At 39.0% G+C, this 22,298-nt stretch overlaps 1 protein-coding gene across 5 annotated transcripts in view; it reads left to right on the top strand.

Moving 5' to 3' along the window:
* The window catches only part of ATP13A4 (ATPase 13A4), a 128,743-nt gene that overhangs the window by 71,350 nt on the left and 35,095 nt on the right, over window positions 1-22,298 (top strand). For all 5 annotated transcript variants that reach the window (XM_032337676.1, XM_032337692.1, XM_032337709.1 and 2 more), the window contains 9 exons: window positions 4,253-4,387; window positions 7,111-7,281; window positions 8,356-8,513; window positions 9,144-9,332; window positions 11,731-11,792; window positions 14,783-14,933; window positions 16,708-16,794; window positions 17,026-17,179; window positions 18,345-18,456. In XM_032337676.1, coding sequence (XP_032193567.1) covers window positions 4,253-4,387; window positions 7,111-7,281; window positions 8,356-8,513; window positions 9,144-9,332; window positions 11,731-11,792; window positions 14,783-14,933; window positions 16,708-16,794; window positions 17,026-17,179; window positions 18,345-18,456 — 1,219 coding nt within the window. The remainder of the gene's footprint in view (window positions 1-4,252; window positions 4,388-7,110; window positions 7,282-8,355; window positions 8,514-9,143; window positions 9,333-11,730; window positions 11,793-14,782; window positions 14,934-16,707; window positions 16,795-17,025; window positions 17,180-18,344; window positions 18,457-22,298) is intronic.

Genomic DNA, 22,298 nt, shown 5'->3' on the forward strand with positions numbered 1-22,298 from the left:
AGTCTTCTGACATTTCTTTTTAGAGGAGAGAGAAAGAGTAGGGGGAGTGGCAGAGGGAGAGAAAATCTTAAGCAAGCTCCATGCCCAGCCCAGAGCCTGACACGGGGCTCAATCTTGCAACCTTGAGATCATGACCTGAGTCGTAATCAAGAGTTGGATACTTAACCGATAGTCACACAGGACTCCCATCTTCTGACATTTCTAATTCAAGTTTAGAACTGCGGGCTTTTTACTTAACTTTGTTGATTTTACTTTAGTCTCTCCTTTATCTCAGAAGTTGCAATTCTCAATGACAGCAACAAATTACTCATTTTCTCTATATCTCATACATAGTAATTTCAGAGTTGAAAGCCAAAACACCTGGAAAGAATATAATTCCTAAAAACAATTTGAGATTTTGTTGGAGTGTTTCTTTTCCTCTGTTTGTGATATACCATATGAAATGTACAAATTATATGTTTAAAAAAACACTTATGTTTCAAAGTTGCTTGAAATGGTTCTTCTCTGTATGATTATATCAGCAGCTCAATAGGTTTATCTCATTCATTTTGCTTTAGATTTTTAGTGTTAACTTTTCAAATATATTTTTGTATTAGCTTATGTGGGTATTATACACAAATATATATGATATAAAATATATAATCATAGATTCAATAAAATTATATATTAAATATATAAATTATATAAAATATCAAAATAAAAGATAAAATAATATAGATATCATATCAAATAATGTATCAAATATCAAATAATATATCAAATAATAAAACAGATATTATATCAGGGGCACCTGGGTGGCTCAGTGGGTTAAACCTCTGCCTTCGGCTGAGGTCATAATCTCAGGGTCCTGGGATGGAGCCCCGCATCTGGCTCTCTGCTCAGTGGAGAGACTGCTTCCCTCTCTCTCTCTGCCTGCCTCTCTGCCTACTTGTAATCTCTCTCTGTCAAATAAATAAATAAAATCTTTAAAAAAACCCAGATATTATATCAAATATCTACATGGTTCAAAAGTTAAACCTGTAAGTCAAAACATTCAGGAAGTCTGGCTCCTATCCCTCTTTTCTCTACCTTGTGCACTCACTGTCTCTGTAAGAATAATTTTTTTTGTTTTTGATTTATTCTTACATTGAAAAGATACAAAGAAATGATATATAATATCCATTTCTATATAGTCTATATACAAAATAGTGTATATATTTACACTGCTGCTTGGATAACAGGGGTATACCATACAGGTTTAGCTCACATTTGCTGGCATGTTTGCTTTACCTGCTTTTTAAGAATATTGAAACATAGTTGATGTACAATATTATATTAATTTCAGGTGTATTTACATACTTAAATATGTTTCCTGGAGATTCTTTCATAGCAGAATATATAACTTTTTTTTTTTTTTTTTTTGCTCATTATTTCAGTTTTCTAGTACTCTCATGTATGGGTAAACCATTGTTTATTCAATCAGTTCTCTATTGAAGGATTTTATTTTATTTTATTTTTTAGTTTTTTACTTTAAAGATAGTGCTGTAATCAAAAGGCTTGTGCATATATTTGCCTTTTCTTATTTCCACCAGTCTATCTTTGGCATAGTCTATCTTCTGCTGAGTTAAAGAATAAATGCATGTATGTTCTTTTGCTAGATACATCTAGCCAAATTTCTTTCCATGGAGATTGTACCAGCTTGCGTTTGTGCCAGAAATGTGTGTTTCCTCATAGACCTGTTGACAGAATATGCTGGTAAACTTTTACCTTTTTCTAATTAGCTAGGTGGGCAATGTTAGATGTATTTATTTTTTTCTTTTTTTAGGAAATAACTTAAAACTTACAGAAAAGTTACAAGAATAGTTCAAATAACTTTTTCCCTGAGCCATTTGAGAGTAAGTTGCCAACATATGGCTCTACGACTCCTACTTATTGTAGTGTATATTTCTCAAAGACAAGGACATTCTTCTACATAAATGACAGTGCAACCATTAACATCGGGAAGTTAATATTGACATGTTAATAGCAACTGGTGCTCACACCCCATCCAAGTTTTTCCAGTGGTCTTAATAATGTTCTTTATAAGAGAGGATTTGGAATTATACAGAAATATTGTTTGACACATCTCTTTAATCTTCAATCTTTCCTTGACTTCATGATCTTGACTTCTTTGACTCTGGTTATTTTGTGAAATGTCTCTCAACTTGGATTTGTCTGATGTTTCCTCATAGTTAAATTCAGGTTATGCACTTTGGGCTGGAATATTGTAGAGGTGATATCATGTCCTCATCATTTCTTCTCAGGTGGTACATAATTTAAATTTGTCCCATTACTAATGATGTTAATTTGGATCACTTTGGATCACTTAATTAAATAGTATCTTTCTCCATTGTAAATTTACTCCTTTGTCCTTTGTAATTAATAGTTGCTTTGTTGAGAGATACTTGAGACTATATAAACAAGCCATCCTCATTAAATTTACCCACTAGTAGTATCCATTGCCATTTCTTAGCTGAATTATTACTTTGATAGTTGCCAAATCATGATTTTCTTTTTTTTTTTAATATTTTATCTATTTATTTGACAGAGAGAAATCACAAGTAGGCAGAGAGGCAGGCAGAGAGAGAGAGAGACAGAGAGAGAGGAAAGCAGGCTCTCTGCTCAGCAGAGAGCCCCATGCGGGACTCGATCCCAGGACCCTGGGATCATGACCTGAGCCGAAGGCAGCGGCTTAACCCACTGAGCCACCCAGGTGCCCCATGATTTTCTAATTACATCTTTTCTCCCCATTTATTTACCGTTTACTTAAGTCGTATGGACTCATGAATTCCTATTTTGTTTTATGGGTTATAGTTCATTTATCATTATTTACTTGATGTTCAAATCATTTCAGATTTGGGCAATGAGAGCCTGTTAAGTTGGCTTTGATGTTTTTTCTATCTGCCTCCATCTTTCTTTGAGTACTTTTTTACTTAATGGTGCAATAAAATGTTCCAGCTTATATGATTTTTTTTTTTTTTGACAGCTTTGTAGTCAGCCATTTCCTTAAGAAACGCTAATTTTTTTTGGTTGGGGGTGGGGAGGAATAGAATTTAGAAACCCAAATTTGGGCACTAGATATGCACATCATTATTGGAATTTCATTACTCCTAGTCCCTCTCAGAGAACAGAATTAGCAAATATATGTATAAAAAAGACAAGCAAACATATTATATATATGTATTATACATATTCCTTTATATCTATTTTATTTTTTATCTATTGTCTATTGAAAACCATCAGTTTACATTGTTGTCTCCAATTCTAATCCAATACCACAGTGTTCAGTCTAGTTTTATTTCCATCTATATTTGTAACTTCCTTTCTTCATAAGAAACCTGGCTCTCATTAGCCTCATTCTATCTACTCATTCTATCAATCCCTGCTGGGTGTAACCCATCATCTGTCATTACTGATGCTCTCCCCCACTTCCATGTAGACACCTTTTTCACTGCTTGGACTCCAACAGCTCACACCAGGCCACTGTCACCATTGGGGCCCTTCTCTCCCTCCTTGGGCTCTGACAACATGCCCCACACCAGGTAAACACCTGTCCATCCTGGTTAGTCTCCAACACCTGCAGCAGGCTGCCAACCACATCCCCAGCTTTCTGCAAGGATACCTAGCTTGTTGAACGTCTATAGCTTTGGGGCTGAGTAAGGAAGGAAAGAGCTACAAGAAAGCAGACAGGAAGGCAGGCAGGCAGGCAGGCAGGCAGGCAGGAAGGTACTTGGAATTTTTAAGTTATGAATAAGAAGGAGATCTCTTCAAATGTTTAACATGCCTCTTGCATTGTGTGTGTGCGTGCACACATGTAGAACGCTAACATCTCTAGCAATTTTGCTATAGTCATTTGCTATAAGTCTCTCTCTTTTCTTCTGGAGTTCTTTATATATCAGCAATGTTAATCTTTTGTAATATAATGTAATATAAATTTCAATCATATTTTCTGAATTTGTCTTTAGTATTTTTCTCTGCTTAGTTATTTATTGTTTCACCACACAAAGGTTTTTATGTAATTTATGTAATTACATTAATTTATGTAATGTAATTTTTATGTAATTTATTACTTTTTTCCTTATTGTTTCCAGATTTTGAATCAATGTTGAGGAACAGCTTCCTTTTTAAAAATGTCCTGGTTGTTTTTTCATTGATGTCCAATTAAGGGAGTTGTTAGATTATGTTTTTGTGGGGAAAAAAAATCTGACTTGACTCTGCCATCTCACACTTTCAGCTGGAGTCCAAGAGCTGGAATCACGCTTCCTGGTACCTGGAGATCTATTAGTTTTGACGGGGAACAAAGTGCAAATGCCATGCGATGCCATCCTGATTGACGGCAACTGTGTGGTAGACGAAGGCATGCTGACAGGTGTGGTTCTGTCTCACGACTTACAGCCTCTGCAAGCTCTCCCAGCTTCCTCCTCTATTTGAGCAATAGTGGCGGAGGATGGGGCTGCTGTGGCACCTTCTCACAGTGAAGTCTTACTTAACTATCCTGCTCTGGATGGTTCTGAGGGTTCAAACTGAAGCGGCTTTCTATGTGCTAAGTTTGATACAGTTGTAACTTTCTGAGTGCTTAGCATTTTCCTCTTGAACAAAGGGTATTGCAACCCTGTCATTTTATTTTGAAAGGCTGTAGAGATCATTAGACATTTTAGAATCAACTGTGACTTTTATGTTTAGTGTTTTCATATAAAATATATCTTCAAATAAACTTGGAGGATATGAGAGCTGTTGATGACATTCTGAAACCCCGATGGTCAAGTCCGAGCTCTTTTTGGCTTGGCTTGAACATGTTAAGAAGTTCATGACACAGGATTTGGCACATCCGCTGCTGTGAAAATACACACTAAGAATTTTGGACTAACCGTATTTCATTTTTAAATAATATGCTAGAGCTGGGAGGGACCTGAGAAGTCACTACGTCTCATGGATATGGAAGCTGAGGTCCAGAAAGTCGAAGTGACTTGTTCAAGGTCACAGTGCTTTGAGTTCTCACGCATACCTTTGAGGAGATGTTTGCCAACATTTCTGTAAGATAAAGAAGAATCATAAAGTCTTTTTCACAGATGGACCAGGGGGCCAAGAAGACACATTGAGTTACTATGGTTCCCACGAAAGCCCAGATTGGATCCATTTCCCCTGGGCAGCACAGGAAGGCATGAAATAGAGACAAGAACACACATCTTTCTTCTATTAACTTTACCAAAAAACTTTTTAAATGTGTGGCATGCCAGGTTTCTTCCTATAAGGACTATGTAGGTTTTTAAAAAACTCTAAATCTCTTAGTGCTGGGACTTTTGCAGTGCTAAGGACCATTTTCTTGCACAAGTGCAGCATATATATCTGACTTTGTATTGCCTACTCTGCAAAGACCAGTGATAGGCTTTATAAGTTTTGTTTCTCAGAACGGTCCCTAATTATTTCCCTAACTTCATTCACCACCTTGTACTAACACTTCAACCTGCCCCAATCTGTCCCCACTGCACTGGTAAAAGTCATCCATGTCCCAATTGCCAAATACAAAGGATTCTGCAGATTTCTCTTAAGGACCTCTCTGCTGCTCTTCCTTTGGTGAACTCTTCTCCCTAACTTTCCAAGATTGTGCCTTCTCTCCAAGTTCTTCTACCACCGATGAGACTATCCAGCATCCCGCACTGCTCCTCTTCCCCTGTACTCTTCATTGATGGTGTTGCTCAGAGCTATGTCCTAGCCCTATCCTCTTCTATCCTCACACGTGGTCCCTAAGTAATCTCACCTCTCCCATAGCTTTAATCATAGTCTGTAAGGTGGGGAATCTGACTAAATGTCTCTGGCCTCTCCCCTGAAGTCCAGACCCAAATTAATAAATGCAAGACATCTCAGCAGAGCCATTCCACAAGGCGACTCCAACTCATGGTGACCAAAGGCAATTCTTCCTTCCTCTTATAATCCCTGTGTTGACAACAAAACTTACCCTCTGCTCATTTTCCCCAAGCTGGAAACCAGGAAGCCATTTTGAATTTCTCTGTCCCTATGACCTGCCAAGATAAAAAGAACTCCCTAAATTTCATAACTTCTTACCTCTTTATTTCTCAAATCCAGCACTTTCTCTCTGCTCCCACTGCCAACTGCCATAGTTCAGACCTCATTCTGTCCAACTGGATGTCTCACCAGACTTCAGTCCACTCCCACATAGCAGACAGACTGCTCTCTCTTATACACAAATATGATGTTAGTCTCCTGAAGAAAGCAGTGAAATATCTCCCCACCCCTCTTCTGCCACTAATGCCTACAAAAACCATTTCAACACTTAAATATGTGCACTTAGGCCATCCATGCTTTGGCTCCTACACAGGTCTCATAGCCACTCACTCCCCAACACCCTGCATTCTGGAATGCACAACTTGCCATTCCCCACATAGCTATATCTAGCCTTTTTAAGCATCCATGTGTGATGTTACAAAACTTATAACCCAACTCCCCTCTCCTCTCTAACACTCCTTGTCCTCCATGATATTTGTTATGCTCCACAAATAAGTGAAACCATATGATAATTGACTCTCTCTGCTTGACTGATTTCACTCAGCATAATCTCTTCCAGTCCCGTCCATGTTGCTACAAAAGTTGGGTATTCATTCTTCCTGATGGAGGCATAATACTCCATAGTGTATATGGACCACATCTTCCTTATCCATTCGTCCGTTGAAGGGCATCTTGGTTCTTTCCATAGTTTTGCGACCATGGCCATTGCTGCTATGAACATTGGGGTACAGATGGCCCTTCTCTTCACTACATCTGTATCTTTGGGGCAAATACCCAGGAGTGCAATTGCAGGGTCATAGGGAAGCTCTATTTTTAATTTCTTGAGGAATCTCCACACTGTTCTCCAAAGAGGCAAACAAACTGAGGGGTTTGAAGTGGCGGGGGTGTGGGAGGTTGGGGTACCAGGTGGTGGGTATTATAGAAGGCACGGATTGCATGGAGCACTGGGTGTGGTGAAAAAATAATGAATACTGTTTTTCTGAAAATAAATAAATTGAAAAAATTAAAAAAAAAATAAAAGAGTGAGGGCTCCTTACCTCACAAAATGAGATGCTTGTATTTTTATAGGAGAAAGTATTCCAGTGACTAAAACTCCACTACCCAAGACAGAGAGCTCTGAGCCCTGGAAAACGCAGAGTGAAGCAGACTATAAACGACATGTCCTCTTCTGTGGCACAGAAATTATCCAAGCCAAGGGAGCCTGTTCTGGGACCGTGAAAGCGGTGGTGCTGCAGACTGGTGAGTTAGGAGCTTTTCTTTTATTTTGTTACTTTAATGAAATATTTTTGTTCCATTTGTCTAGTGCCTTAAATTTATTAAGTAAGGAATAATCTTGAGGTAATAAGCCAAATATATATAAATTTTTTATTTTAAGTGTGAATTGTACTATGGCATATGCCTTTTTAGTAAAAATAATACTGATAACAATTACTATTTATGTGTTTTGTGGTTTATAAACTATTTGCATGTATCAAATCAGCACAGTAAAGATGCCTTTTTCAACTTTGTATGTAAATAGACTGAGTTCAACACAATCCAAGCAGACTTAAAAAAAGAATTACACAGCTATGCACCGATAGAGCTGGACCTAGAACCTAGATCTTTTAACCCCAAATTCCAAGTTCTTTCTAAACCTAGGCAGGGTTAGCAACTGAAAGCTTGCCACTGAAAAGTATTAGAAATTAAGTCCATTGGTATTTAGTGGGTCATATGGTTTAAAGTCAAGCAACGTGTGTGTGTGTGTGTGTGTGTGTGTGTGTGTGTGTGTGTGTGTGTATAAATGCTCATGAATCATTCCCTCAAAATGATGTTATACTTGGGGGTACCTGGGTGGCTCAGTCAGTCAAGCATCCAATTCTTAATTTTGGCTCAGGTCATGATCTCAAGGTAGTGAGACCGAGACCCACGTTGAGCTGGGCACTCAGCACAAGTCTCCTTGTCCCTGTCCTTCTGCCCCAACTCCACTTTCATGCATGCTGTCTCTAAAATAAATAAAATCTAAAAAAAAAAAATGAAGATATGCTTGGAAAAGCTGTGCTCTGACCTCAGTGCGGTGGTTTCCTTGCCCTGGAATGCATTGAAACTGAGAGTAGAGAGAAGAAAGATCAGAGAGGAATAAGCTCTGAAATAGGTGTGGGGAGATATTTCCATTCCAGCACTCAGCTATTTTCCCAGTTATCCTTTAATAGTCCTTGGGCTTAAGCACTGTTTAAATATCTCTAGAGAAAAACGAAGGCCATGTTGAGGCTTAGAAGAGCACTAGCAGTAGGATATGTCATCCTGAGAATGTGGAGTGTGTGTTTGTTACTCCAGGATTCAACACTGCAAAAGGTGACCTCGTGAGATCCATTCTCTACCCGAAGCCAATGAACTTTAAGCTCTACAGGGATGCCATCATGTTCCTCCTGTGCCTTGTGGGGACAGCAACCATCGGGATGATCTATACTTTGTGTGTCTATGTGCTCAGCGGGGTAAGTTGCTTTTGTTCTTTTACTACATGCACACATACACTTGTCTGTGTATAATTTACACTCTGTGTGTTAACCTTAATCTCAGCCATGGTTTACAAACCTGGGAAACAAAGTCGAACACTGAAACCTGCACATACACTCACAGTTCCCCAATATGAGAGACTGATCACTAAGTAATATCATAAAAATAAGATCCAGAGGGACAAAACACCGTTTATTGAGCTACCAACATGCCTCTTATCTGGTACACTTCTCCTTATGCTATTTTTTCATTTTCAATCTGAGAATTTATTTATCCCAATAATGTAGTGTTTTATAGTTATTAAATAAGGAATTTAAAATAAAACCCAGATACCCAATGTTGGTGATGTCATGGCAGATTTGTACATTGTTCTCTGCTGGTCGTAGTATGAAGCATTACAAACTTTTTCACTGGACTTTGAAAAAATTATGAGAGCCATACTCTTTGACCCTCTTTTATCATTTCTGGGAATTTGACCAAAAAAGTAAAAACAAACAAAAAAACAAAAAAAAAAAAAAGAAGAAGAAGAAGAAGGAAAAAAAGCCATCTGCACCATGCTATTCAGGACTGCTTTACCTGTTAATGCTGAAGAGTGATTTTTGTCCCAGGAGCCTCCAGAGGAGGTGGTGAAGAAAGCCCTTGATGTCATCACAATTGCAGTGCCTCCTGCTCTGCCTGCTGCCCTGACCACGGGCATTATCTATGCCCAGAGGAGGCTGAAGAAGAGAGGCATCTTTTGCATCAGCCCACAGAGGATCAATGTATGTGGACAAATAAACCTCGTCTGCTTTGATAAGGTATGTGTATGTCATCCTCGTGCCCATCACCATTTTATCATCATTGTCATCTGGTGCAGGTTCTTCTTACTCTTCTGGGGCAGGAAGCAGAGGACCTGGCATTGGACTTCATTTTTTTCTCTGGTTGGGTGTGTGATCTAGGAAAGGCACATCTCTTGGACTCTCAGATGCTAGGGTTTAGAGGAGGGAGAATAGGTACAGAATAGTGACTCTTTTACAGTCATTTCAGCTCCAATATTCTATAACACACAGTTAATGAAAATAGCATTCTGTCCCTCCTGGTCAAAGCCCCATACAAAGAACAAAACTGAAACCCTTTACTATGGTCCCTGCTGTATCCCTAATGTTAAGAATATTGCCTAGTGTATAGTCAGTGCTCAATAAATGTTTATTGAATTAATGAATGAGTAAAAAAAAAGAAGAGTTTATATAGCTGTCTTTTACTCGGTTAATTGGACTTGGTTATAGGAAAACCCCAATCAAATCCTTACTGGATTTTCGCATCTGTTGTATATTGCTTAAAATTATCCTTATTTGCCAGGTATTCATAACCAGCCTCTTAATCTATCTTCTCTTGAATGTATTCTTTTGGTCTGTGTCTGTACTGGTTGAGGGTGGGAGCTGTGAGGGGGGAGATGGAGAAGACGGGCTGTTTTGTGCCCAGGTCTTCATTTGTAAAGATGACTGATGTCTGCAGAGGGAGGTCATTGCCTTTGAAAGAAGTTTAACCTTACTCACAGTTCTCCTGGTAAGGAGAGACACTCACAGTTTGCCATGTGGGGCCACAGGAGCAATGTCAGTCTTTGATGAGATACCAAAACAGGAATGAGAGGAATGCTCGGGCCATGGTCTTTATTGGGATTTCTCCAGGGAAGGCAAGTCAGGCCATAGCTTATGATTGGTTACTTTGAATGATTTGGGTGAGCTTTGGGCTATAGGGTTGTCTCTGGCACTTGGCCCTGGGATGATGAAGGCAGAGAACTATTGCCTCCCGAGGAGGAAGGGCCAGGTAGAAGATTGGTTAGTTCACACGTCAAACACATGCTGAATTCCTTGCTACCTCTGTAAGAATTAGCCAACCCCAGAGAAGCAGTCTTTCCTTAGAAAGGTTTTAAGATGTCAAATCATCATAATATAGATAGAGAAAATTAATGCGATTCAAGGATTTTAGAGGCAGGTGGACATGGGCACACACATGGATTCAGGAAAGCAATAAGGCTTATGGTTCTGGCCAGAGCAAGACATTAGTAATGGGAGGCATCTTTAACTTCTGGCTAAGAAATTCATACATACTCTTTAGGGAGTGGGGAAACTTTGAGGTGTTTTTTGTTTTTGTTTTTGTTTAATTGTTGTTCTCTTTTTTTCTTAATTTATTTTTTATTGTCACAAAATGTACATTAACCATTTTAGCCATTTTTAAGTGGCTCGAAGTACATCACCACTATCCAACTTGAGAATTTTTCCATCTTTGCAAACTGAAACTCTGTGCCTATTAAACAGTACCTTGGGGGTTTTGATGACAGAGAATTAAGGGGATCAGAGTGGTATTATATAATTACTAGAATCTCTGAGTGATCTACCAAGATCAGAAGGTTAACATGGCTTTTGCCAGCATCTCAGTGTTATTTTGTGATCAAACTAGCGTAACAGAGAAGGCTGTTCTATTGTTGGGATCATCTCCTCCTTGCGCCCGGCAAAAGAAGCAGGGAAAGACCATTAGGACATGAATTTGAATAAAGTAAGTAATAATTATGAGTAATTATCATTACAATTTGGTCCTACTCTATGTCAGACATTAAGTTAAGCACTTTGAATTACCCCATTTGATGTTCATAACAAACTTATTTGATTATAAGCCTGTTACAGGTAAGGGCTCTGATGTTCAAACGGATTAAATAATTTGCCCAGGTCATACAGCTGGTGTCGGAAATGAATCCAAGCTCTTCATCGTTATCCTGCCATGAGAGAAATATCAATAAGAACCTTTTTTTTAAGTGTGAAATAGCAAACCATCTGTTTAGAGCAGGGACAAATTCTATTTCCATTACTTATTTCTGATGACATACTTTTTATCTTCTGCTCGGTGAGCCTTCTTACAGGCTTACCGAAACTTTCTCCATCCATTTAGTCTACCATTAGATCCTCAAAACCAGCGTCTGGAGTAATAAGGCAGATACTGCTTTCTTCCTTTTATCTCCAGCTTGGCCAGACAACCGGTGTGAGCTCATCAAACCTTCTGCCTGGGACCCCAGGCACCGGCTTCGTTGTGCTTTTCCTTGAAGTGCTGATCTCAGTAATGTGTTCGTGACATATATTTCCCTGTTAAAACATACCTCATGGGTTGTCACTATACGGCTGTGGACTCTTCAGAGTAAACCGAGTGCTTGTTTTTGTTTAGACAGGCACCTTAACAAGGGATGGTTTGGATCTCTGGGGAGTTGTGCCCTGCGATAGGAGTGGGTGAGTACCCTGGACCGAATGCATTCGCGTTTCTCTTTCTCCAGAGAAAATATTTTCTCTTGAAGATTAATAATGAAGACATTTTAACTTTGACTTTGGAGCAGTGCTTGCGATAGTATCTTCATGGAATTTCTCTTTTTGAACACTTCCAAGTCTTCTTAAAACCTACATATCTCCCTCCACCACCCCCTGCCCTGTGCCACTCACAAACCTAGGAGATGGAGGGGTTTAAAGTCCTTGCTAAAATGTAATTTGCAAAAAAAGTTAAAAAAATATATAATGTACTTTGCTGTCATCATGTTAGCCAGGGGCCGAAGTTGACCCCTGGGTACCTCTTTGGAGGATACCAGGACCCTGTCCCTTCGGGAAGTACGTTTCTTGCACAAACTGAAACCTTGAGGTGTGCCAGGAGGAAGAATGCTGCACGGATCTGGGTACACTGAGCTGCAGGAAGAGGAACATCTGTGGAGCCATAGCTAATGCAGTTATTTTCCCTGGTACTGTAGTTCTGGAAACTCTACCTTTTGGTTGCCAGAAACTCCTCCTGTCTGGCCAGAAAAGACTCATTTTTTAGTAATTTTCAGCTCCCGGTGGTAAGGTTGGCACAGCTCTCTTGTGTGGCCCTCTTGTGGCCATGGCTGACTTTGCAGCCTTGGCTGCTTTTTCTCGCCACTACCTTCACTTGGGATCAGGAAACATTTGACATTTACATTTTTTTTTTTTTTTTTTAATGAAAGTGTTTCCCTTTCACACTCAGCAGCTTTCGCTGCAAAACATATATTACTAAAGGGTACATTATGGTTCTTCTTCGCTATGCAGATGACTTAGAATTTTCTCATAAGAGATTTGAATTACATGTGTTTAATACATTTTTATATTAAAATATTATTTATAGACCTCTTTCCGGGGTTAAAAAATAAATCTTGGTGTTTCTAGCCACTTACGTTCACAAAAGAAACCTCTTCTAAGTATTAAACATTCTAAAATTCTTTCCATTTTCTCTCAAAGAGAGATTTAGTTATATACCTAGACATCCTGTTAACTAGTGTGTTTCTACCTCAGCTTCTACAAAAAAAAATGTATGCATTTATTCAAATATGCAAACATCCAGAGAGCCGTTTCTTTTTTTTTTTCTAAAGCTTTTATTTATTTATTTGTCAGAGTGCGCACAAGTAGGCAGGGTAGCAGGCAGAGGCGGAGAGAGAAGCAGGCTCCTTGCCAAGCAGGACCCTGGGATCATGACCTGAGTCGAAGGCAGAGGCTTAACGACTGAGCCACCCAAGTGTCCCAGCAGTGTGTTTCTTATTTACATTTGTGCTCCTAGTGCTGTGGCATTATACCAGGTACATACAGCACATGTATAACAAATGTTTGTTTCATTTATTATTTATTTATTTATTTTTTATATTTTATTTATTCATTTGACAAAGATCACAAGTAGGCAGAGAGGCAGGCAGAGAGAGAGGAAGGGAAGCAGGCTCCCTGCTGAACAGGGCTTGATCCCAGGACTCTGGTATTGTGACCTGAGCTGAAGCAGAGGCTTTAACCCACTGAGCCACCCAGGCACTCCAAATGTTTGTTTAATTTAAAATGAACTATGTTCCATTTTTTAAATACTTTTCTACTTTTTGAATTGACATCATCTTACCTATAAAACTTTTGATTTCTAAAAGCAGCTTGTCAAATTTAAATAAAAATAATTGATATAATGTTTAGGTTATGGACTAATTAATTAGGTCTGCCACTCTTTCTTCCTCCATTCCTTCTTTCTCTCAAAAAGGTCAAAGTTGGCTTTAATGATTAAAAGGGAAGTTTAAAATTTGAAAAATATTGATACATTTAATTAATAACAAAGAATACCGATTCAATATTAGGTAAGAAGTAGCCATCTGACTTATAGGCTATTAAGTATCTTCTTGTAAGAGGTAAGCTCGTCTTTAATAATTCTTATTTTTTCCCAAAGACTTGCCTAATGTGCCAGCTACTTCAAGAACCATCAGAAGACTGCCTGAGGCTATTTGAGTGGGATCAATCATAAACATTCAAATAAGAATATGAAGACAAGGATGAGAGAGAGTTCTTTTTTTGTTGTTGTGTAAACCAGGGTTTGGCCCAATCCTCAGGAACTCAGAAACACAGATTCAGAATTACACAGTGATGAGAGTGTGTGTGTGCTATCTTAAAAATAAGATCCTCCCCCACCTTATCTGTGTTTGCTTTCCAGCATGAGCTTAAGCTTCTGTGTTAACCACATTGCTGGTGATTGCTTAATGTTTGCTGAAATACTAGGGAATATGTTGAAAAGCACTAGGATAACTTGAACTTTTGATATATAATGATAGGTACAATCAACAGGGTCAGTAATAAGCCAAGATGTTTTTGAACTTGTAGGGAAGCTTGAATGAGAAAGCCAGGAAGAAATATGGCTGAATTATGAGATAACACTGTGATATGGTTGCTTTCAAGAAGAAAAGACTAGAGCAAACTTAGGCCATATTTAAAGAATTGCAATGTTCTTATCATCAGAAATAATAATCTGAACCTGGAGACTGCATTTGAAGGCAAACTACGACAAATACAAACTTTCCCAATGAAGAGCAATTAGGATGGTGAGAGGTCTAGAATCTGCACATTGGAGGCACAGCTAGAGGTTCCTGTGTAGCCCCAGTGGAAGAAACAATAGTAGGGATATGCTTCAAACTAAGGGTGATACTTCTAGTTTTTTTCTATACCTCTGGAACTAAACTAGTGGCAGAGAAAGAACAGGGAAAAGAAAGACCTTGAAAGAACCCAGAGACCTTTCTCATACTTGCTGAACTTAAAGAAGGTGACGGCTAGATGAAGCACTCTTAATCTGGGGTTGCGGATTGGAGAATGGGTACTAATGTAACAAACCATGCTAAATTAATTTTTAAATGGATATTTACTTCCAGAAGCTCCATTGTGGCATGGAGGGAGAGGACTGAAGCCCCTTTTCTTTTCTCCTTTAGCTTCCAGGAAATACACAGCTTTGCCTCGGGCAGGTCTTTGCCATGGGGCCCGCTGTGTGCCGCCATGGCCAGCTGCCACTCTCTGATCCTTCAAGATGGGACCATCCAAGGAGATCCTCTGGATCTCAAGATGTTTGAAGCCACCACCTGGGTAAGACCCTGCTCTTCACAGAAGCTCAGAAGCATCGTCAATGCTAGGACAACACAGATTCAGTACTTACAAGTGTGAGGTTTACAATAAAGAGTGGCGTGTGGTAGTGACATGCAAACTAATCTAAGCCTGTTTTCCACACCTGTACAATGTGGCTAATAATATTATCTCCATTGTAGGGTTATTGTGAGCATTAAATAGAATGATGCATTTAAAAAAAAATCCCTGGTAGTGTGCCTGGACTATTACAGGTTAATAGGATTAATGTAATTATGATTATTATATATCTTCCCACTCTTGAGACAATATAATTATTGTATAATTATTTTCCGACTCTTGAGCAAGGTCTGGTTTTAAAGTTTTCTAGAATGTGGGGATTAGGAAACAGCACTGTCTTCTGTGCTTAGGATAACCCATTGTTCCCAAAAGTTTTATTCTTATTCATTAAATATTGATTTTATTTCCAAAGCTAAAAACAAGAGAAAGGGAAACCATGAAAGAACTTTTGTTGCGACTTCGAAGGAGATTTAAGAACAAATGGTGTAGTTCAGGACTTCCCAGTTCTGGTTCTGGTTTTGCTCTGTAGTCTGGCTTCCCAGTTCCAGTTTTGGCTCTATTCTACTTGACCCTGTGAAGTCAGCTCTCTTGTTGGGCCTCTGGCTCTCATGACCTTAAAACGATGAGGCTGAATTAGATCAGCAGTGTTCCTATAAAGCAGACAAAACAAAACAAAGCAACCAAACTGAAATCTTTTCTTAAAAGGAAACTGTATTTGCATAGCTGTCTATCACACCCAGTGCTCATCTCAACCTGATGTACTATATGGTGGCTAACTGAATATAGTAATAAAAAAAAACTACAAAAATTATCTTTCTTCACACACAAAAAGGAAACCTTATTCAGAAGTATTCTATAAAACACCAACAGTTGGAGTTGCTGTGGTTGAGTACCACATGAAGTACGGGAAGCGCCTTCCATCTACTTAGCCACAAGCCCACCTCCACCCCCTGCATCCTGGTGCAGCTCTAGACCCCTGTGGTACATGTGTTAGCCCCACTGAAGGAGGCAATCTCTAGAGTCCCTTCCAGCTCCTGTGCGACATGGTTCTGTAGCAGGCCGAGGTAATCTTGCCAGTCCCCCATCCTTCCTAGGTTACTGTTTCTGTATCTTTAAGTAGGAATTACAATTTCCTGTCTGAGATTTTTTTTTTTTTCAGCTGCTGGCTGATATGATTACAAAGCATTTTGACATCTTTGGGTAAAAGGTTCCTTTGACTATAATTTAGGGTTATTATTTCAGCAATGACTGAGTGTTTACTGAACACTAGCCATGCCCATCACAGTCCCTGCCCTGCCTGGCCCTGAGGACTATTGATTTAAGTTAGATAGAGAGGGAAGGGCAGGAACAGCTTCAAACTTTAGGAAAACAAAGACCCTTGCACACAAGTCTGGCTCTTCATGCTCACTATTTTCAAGTTAAGCTCTTCAGAAGTGGAGAATGAAGCTTTATGCAGCACATTCCAACAGAGAAAGCAGGATAAATTGCATGAATAATTCAGAAGTATCTGCCCTTCAAGTTCTGCTGTATTTCCAATGCACTTTTTCCCCCCGTGGTGAAATAAGTCTCGTTCACCTCCATCTGGCTGAGGGAGGAGATACCGAGAGTACATTGAGGTGGTCTCAGGATTTTCTCAAGGGGTGAGTTTGAGCCTGGTATTAGTGGATGATGAGAAATAAATAAATCTTTACAACGAAATATCCCATTTGTGAAATAGGAGATGGCTATTTCTGGGGACGATTTCCACATCACAGGAGTGCCAGCACATGCCATGGTAGTTAAGCCCTGCAAAACAGCCAGCCAGGTAAGACTTGCCTGCTATCTACCCCATAATGCTCAAACTTAAAGGGAAAATATCATCAAGCCTACAGTTTTGAAAGGGCACAGATATGTCTTCTTTGAATTCCGTATGTGAAAATTGCTAATACCTTGGTTCCCGTATCTGCTAAAATAAGAATAGAGGGAGGAGTAATTAATTCCTAATATCTAAGAACTATGTTGGTATGTCCCTCTCCATTCCTCATCCCTCAACCAGGTCCCAGTGGAAGGAATTGCAATCCTGCATCAGTTCCCATTCTCATCAGCACTGCAGAGGATGACAGTCATTGCCCAAGAGATGGGGGGTGACAGGCTGGCATTCATGAAAGGTGCACCAGAAAGGGTGGCCAGCTTTTGCCAACCTGAGACAGGTAAGTGAATAGATTTGTAGTACAATTGACAAATCTGTATTTCCAGCCCAAATGTGTCTCACCAACACTAAATCTATAACTCTAATTGCCCACTGGTCATTGCTAATGTGATGACTCAGCTGACATCCCAAACTCAATACTTATCTTTCTTGCTTCCTATATTTTCCATCTTGGTGAATGGTACTACTAATTTACACTGCTACCTCTAATTTACGATTTGTCCCTGATTCCTCCCTCTCTTCACAGCCTCTGTTTTGTCAACTGCTAATCCATGGCCCTGTCACTCCATTAGCTCAGACCCTCATCATCCCTCCACAGGATCCCTTCAATATTTGGTGAATCGAACTCCAGCCCCTGGTCTCCCCTACTCTGATTCACCTTTCATACTGGGATCAGATTGGTTTTTCCACCACATACTGTAACCATGTTGCCACTTTCTTGTTTTTATTCTTCTGGTTGCTTCCCACAGGCTCCAGGATAGTCTCATACTCCTTTAGAATCATATCTAAGACCTTCATGATCTGACTCTCATCATACTTTCCAGATATGCTTTACCAGTACTGTCTTCCCCTCTTGTGCTTTCCTGAGCTGCACTCACTACTCAAGTCTTGATGTATTGTGTCTCCATGTCTGAGCCTACGGTGCTTCCTTGGTCAAAAATGCCTTTCCCCTTCCTTCATCTACCTACTTTCTGCCAGTATGATATAAGCTCCTCACAGTGTTTCCATAGTACATTGCAATTACTTGGATCCCTTGCAATGGCAATGACCTCATTCTACCCTCAGAGACAGAGATCTCTAGAGCAGGGCCTGCAGTTTAGTCTCTGCAGACTCGACACCTGACACATACATTATAGGTAGACTCTCCATAAATGTTTGTTGGTTAAACTGGAGAAAAAAGAATTACATGCTTTCCCCATCTTTTTTACATTTTCCTTCCTTCCTTCCTTTCTTCCCTCCAATGCTTCATTCTCATTTCAGTTTCACTGGATCCCAAGAGGTCAATCCTGACAACGTAATTATGTTTAGGGTTCCCACTGACTTATTTGTGTATCTTTTTAGAAGTGTGTTTTCTTGGGAAATAATCGAATTTGTTTGTAAAGAATTTCTCCACCAATACTAACTGAGTAAATGTTGCATACTAATCTTAATTATTTTCTGAACAGTACCAACTAGTTTTGTTAGCGAACTTCAGAGTTATACAACACAGGGCTTCCGGGTGATAGCACTGGCCTACAAGAAGCTAGAAATGGATCATCACAGCACTGCCCTGACAAGGTAAGTGGGAAGGATTTGATAAGGCAGAATGGTTTGCTGGGCAGTGGACTAGGCAGGGGACTGAGCAACATAGCTTGCTGGGATTTTGTGTGCATAAAGCTTGGTAAACAAGGATATAGTCATTCTTGTCCTGCCTTAATCACAAAGCTGATGTGAACACTGGGAGAATTTATGAGAAATAGCTGTATAAACTACAAAATATGTTCTAATTTGACACAAACATGAATATAACCAGTGTTTCAGAGAGTTTGAAATTATGGTTATGACCTCATTTTGAACCAAATACAAGTAGCTATTTTTTTTTTTTTAGAGTTAGTGAATTTGTTGAGTTAGTAAACATAGCATTTGTCTGAAAAAATTTCTTTTTTAAAATTTTTTTATTTTATTTTTTTTCAAAATTTCTTGATACTCAACTTAATAATAGAGCTTAGATTTAATGTGTGATCCAGATAATGTTTTTAAGAAAGCAAGAAAAGTTACAGAGGAGCCTTTCTAGAGAAAGTTTTGATATGTAAAAAAGGAGTGCTTAAAAACTAAAATGGGCTGGAGTATTTATTAGATCAAATTTGTTGCTTTATTTTCCATGGGTTAGAGATTACTGTGTTTATTTTGCCTCCACTGCCATGTCCAATACTCTGTGTCAGCTTCTACGGGTAACACTGCTGTGGAGATAATCAAGGCTTATTTTGTTATTTTGGGTTTTAAATTTGTGAGATCTAACATAATTGTGTTCAACCCTGTCAGAGTCATATTACTGTAATTATATTTTGTACCACTTCCTTTAAGATAAAATTCATATGTAATATGATCTGCACATACTCTATAAAAATAATTATAATGCCCTCTCCTATAGTAAAAATAGAAGCAAAAGTACAATTCTTGACAAAAAGTAATAATTCAGTATTTGCTCTGCTGACTCCAGCAAATCAAACTGAAGCAATATACTCTTGCACCTGTGTGTAGAATCATGAGGCGGGGGGGTGGTTGCAACAGCTAAGAGTGCCAACTGATACAGGTGTGTTTACATATTGAAATCTCAAATACCACCAGCAGTTGTGCTGTCAGTGAGATGACTCTGAAATAGTTACAAATTCTTGGTTAAACTGAATAAAACTGTATAATCTCTTTTCAATTTACATGGTAGTTACATTCCTGAAAAGTTCAACAGGATATCAAAACTGTGCAAAGATGTTTTGTGCTTATATGTAAAACACAACAAGGGGAAGTATATTCGTTTAAAATAATATTAGTAGTATTAGGTATATTTTAATAATACAGTATACTATATACTGTAATAATGGTACAATATAAACTGTATAAGCCTATGCTGGTTTAGGAAAGTATAAATGATATTTTTATGTCCATGAATGTCCTGTAAAATATTCGAAAGGCATGTGGGATGCAGGGGAATTCTTTACTGTGCATTGATCATTGCAGAAAATCTTTGATAGATGTCTGAAAATTTTCCAAAATGTCCTCTAGAGGCAGTACCACTCCTGCTGAGAATCATCCAAATGCCCCAACTCAGTCATTTTGTGAATGGGCAGAGAGGCAAGAAGCACATTGAAAATCCCTGAGTATTGGATTCCTGTGACCACCTTAGACTGACCCTCAAAACTTGGGCTATTACAACTCTGGGTATTTACTGTAACTTAATCAATACAAGCCATTCACATACTCAAGTCAGAGAGCTACAAGTGAACTATGAGATTGGATGTCACATTTTAAAGAAAAGAAATTTTGGGTCTAGGATAGACCAGAATTGGGAATGGAACTTTGTTTCTTGAGAACCTGTTGACAGATATATATCAGGACTCTGGCTACCATGCTGCTGCTTCTGATTATTATAATAAAATATTTGCATATCTACACATTTCAAAATAATGGCTTTGGGGCTGCTGCAGATAACAAAGCACTAATGGTGAAGGCACATAAGCCGTAGGGAATGGTACAGAGGAGAGTACACGGCCTGGCTAACAACACTGAAATTCCAACTTTTTCAAAGTCTGGTAATATCTAAACACTTCTAGGATCTCATAGGATCTAATCTTAGGTTGTTGCTTTGCCCCCCATGTGCTAAAGCCACCGCACCACTACATCTATCCCTAGCTAAGCTAATTTACCTGATTACCTTTGCTAATCCTTAATTAGAGCAGAACAGTCTTTCTTTCGAGGGGGATGTGTGTGCGAGTGTGTGTAAGTTTACTCAAAGTGCTTTCAGCACTGATATTATACTTTCTTTGAGTGTTCTTGGCCCACTTTTTGCATATTTCAGCCTTTGCATGGATTTTAAGAACATGAAGTGTAATTTCACAGATGACAATGCTTCTTTCGTGTTACAGTTCGATTCTTTATTATTTTTGGATGTTTCAGGAGGATGTATGATATCTGTGCAGAAGCAGGAAAAGATAGAATAGTGATTCCAGTTGCAGACCTTGAGATCCCTCAAGGGACCACTTCTCTACTTCTTGGTTATTTCTTTACTTCATATTGAACTTCATGAAAAGAAGGATCATGTAGTGTTAGAGTTAGAAGAGATCTTGGCAATCCATTAGTTTTACCACCATCTTTCACAAAATAAGAAATAGATGACCAGACAATGAAAGTGACTTGCCCATGGCCATACAGCAAGATAGTGGCAGATCTGGGATTAGAAGTATAGTCTCCTGATTATTTTATATTGAATCCTATGAACACCATGTGCCAGAGGAACCAGAAATAGGAGTGCCAAGTAGGTTGCAGAGTATGTCAGATGGTAGACCCTGTGGCCATTTTATTGACCCAGTCTGATGCCTTGTGGTTGACTTATGTCATATCATGTCATATCATATCATGTCCTTGGATACAAGGGCCACTAGAAAGATTGGAGGACCTCAATCAGGGATGAACTAAGTTATCATTCAAAGAAGAGCTCAAATCTCTTCTGTTTCAGGAAAGTTCCTCCAATCACTCCACCTAAAAATGATTATATTTTCCTCTCTGACTCCATAGGACAATTATCTGTACATCATGGTACTTTTCTCAGCCTTCTATACAACTGAGGTGATCAAGTCTAATGTTGTCCTGTTGGTTGAACATGAAATCTTTGGAGTTAGGGGCTATTGTAGTTTCTGCCTATTCTCTCTGCCTTGCCTTTTCCTTAGTCCTGTTCCTTTCACCTAATTAGGTATTTAGTAAATGGTCAATCACTTGACAGACTGGCTTTGCTTTCCACAAAACCCTCTGACAGCAAAATTTCTGAAAAGGGAAATAAATTTTCCTAGACTGCCTATCAAAAAAATGGTCACATCAGACACCAGAGCACTTCAACTTAGGGTACCCTGTCTGAGCACTTCCTCTGTGCTGGGCACCACATGCATGTTGTTGAGCCGATCGTTGAACCAGGCAAGCTAGTCCTCAAGTTGTTGAGACAGATTAGATAACAAAGAATGGTGAGTGATAAAGGAACAAATAAAATGCATACTATCCTGAGGCAGAGGTAAGATGCAGAGGGAGCTATTTTTTCTACCTGGGGAGGTTTTTATGGGGAAGCACATGTGAAGTGGCTCTCAAAATATAAATGGGAAGTTTAAATGGCAGATCACAGGGGAACTTACAACCTTCTCCATGAAATAAGAAAGAATGTCTTATGGCAGTCTAGAGCAAATGTTTCGAGATGGTTGAGTACAGAGCATAACCATGGTGGCTGGGTCACCTTGTCTGGACGTTAGGGTAGTTGAAGAATTTAGTGATAGAGAAAGCTGAAAAATTAGTTTGGAACCAGATTACACAGAGACTTAATTCCAGGTTCCGAAGAATGGGAAGTTCCTGGGGTGAGTAGTGCAAACTCTGCCGACTTCCTT

This window comes from Mustela erminea, chromosome 1 (genome assembly GCF_009829155.1).
Source record: "Mustela erminea isolate mMusErm1 chromosome 1, mMusErm1.Pri, whole genome shotgun sequence".
Lineage (NCBI taxonomy): Eukaryota > Metazoa > Chordata > Mammalia > Carnivora > Mustelidae > Mustela > Mustela erminea.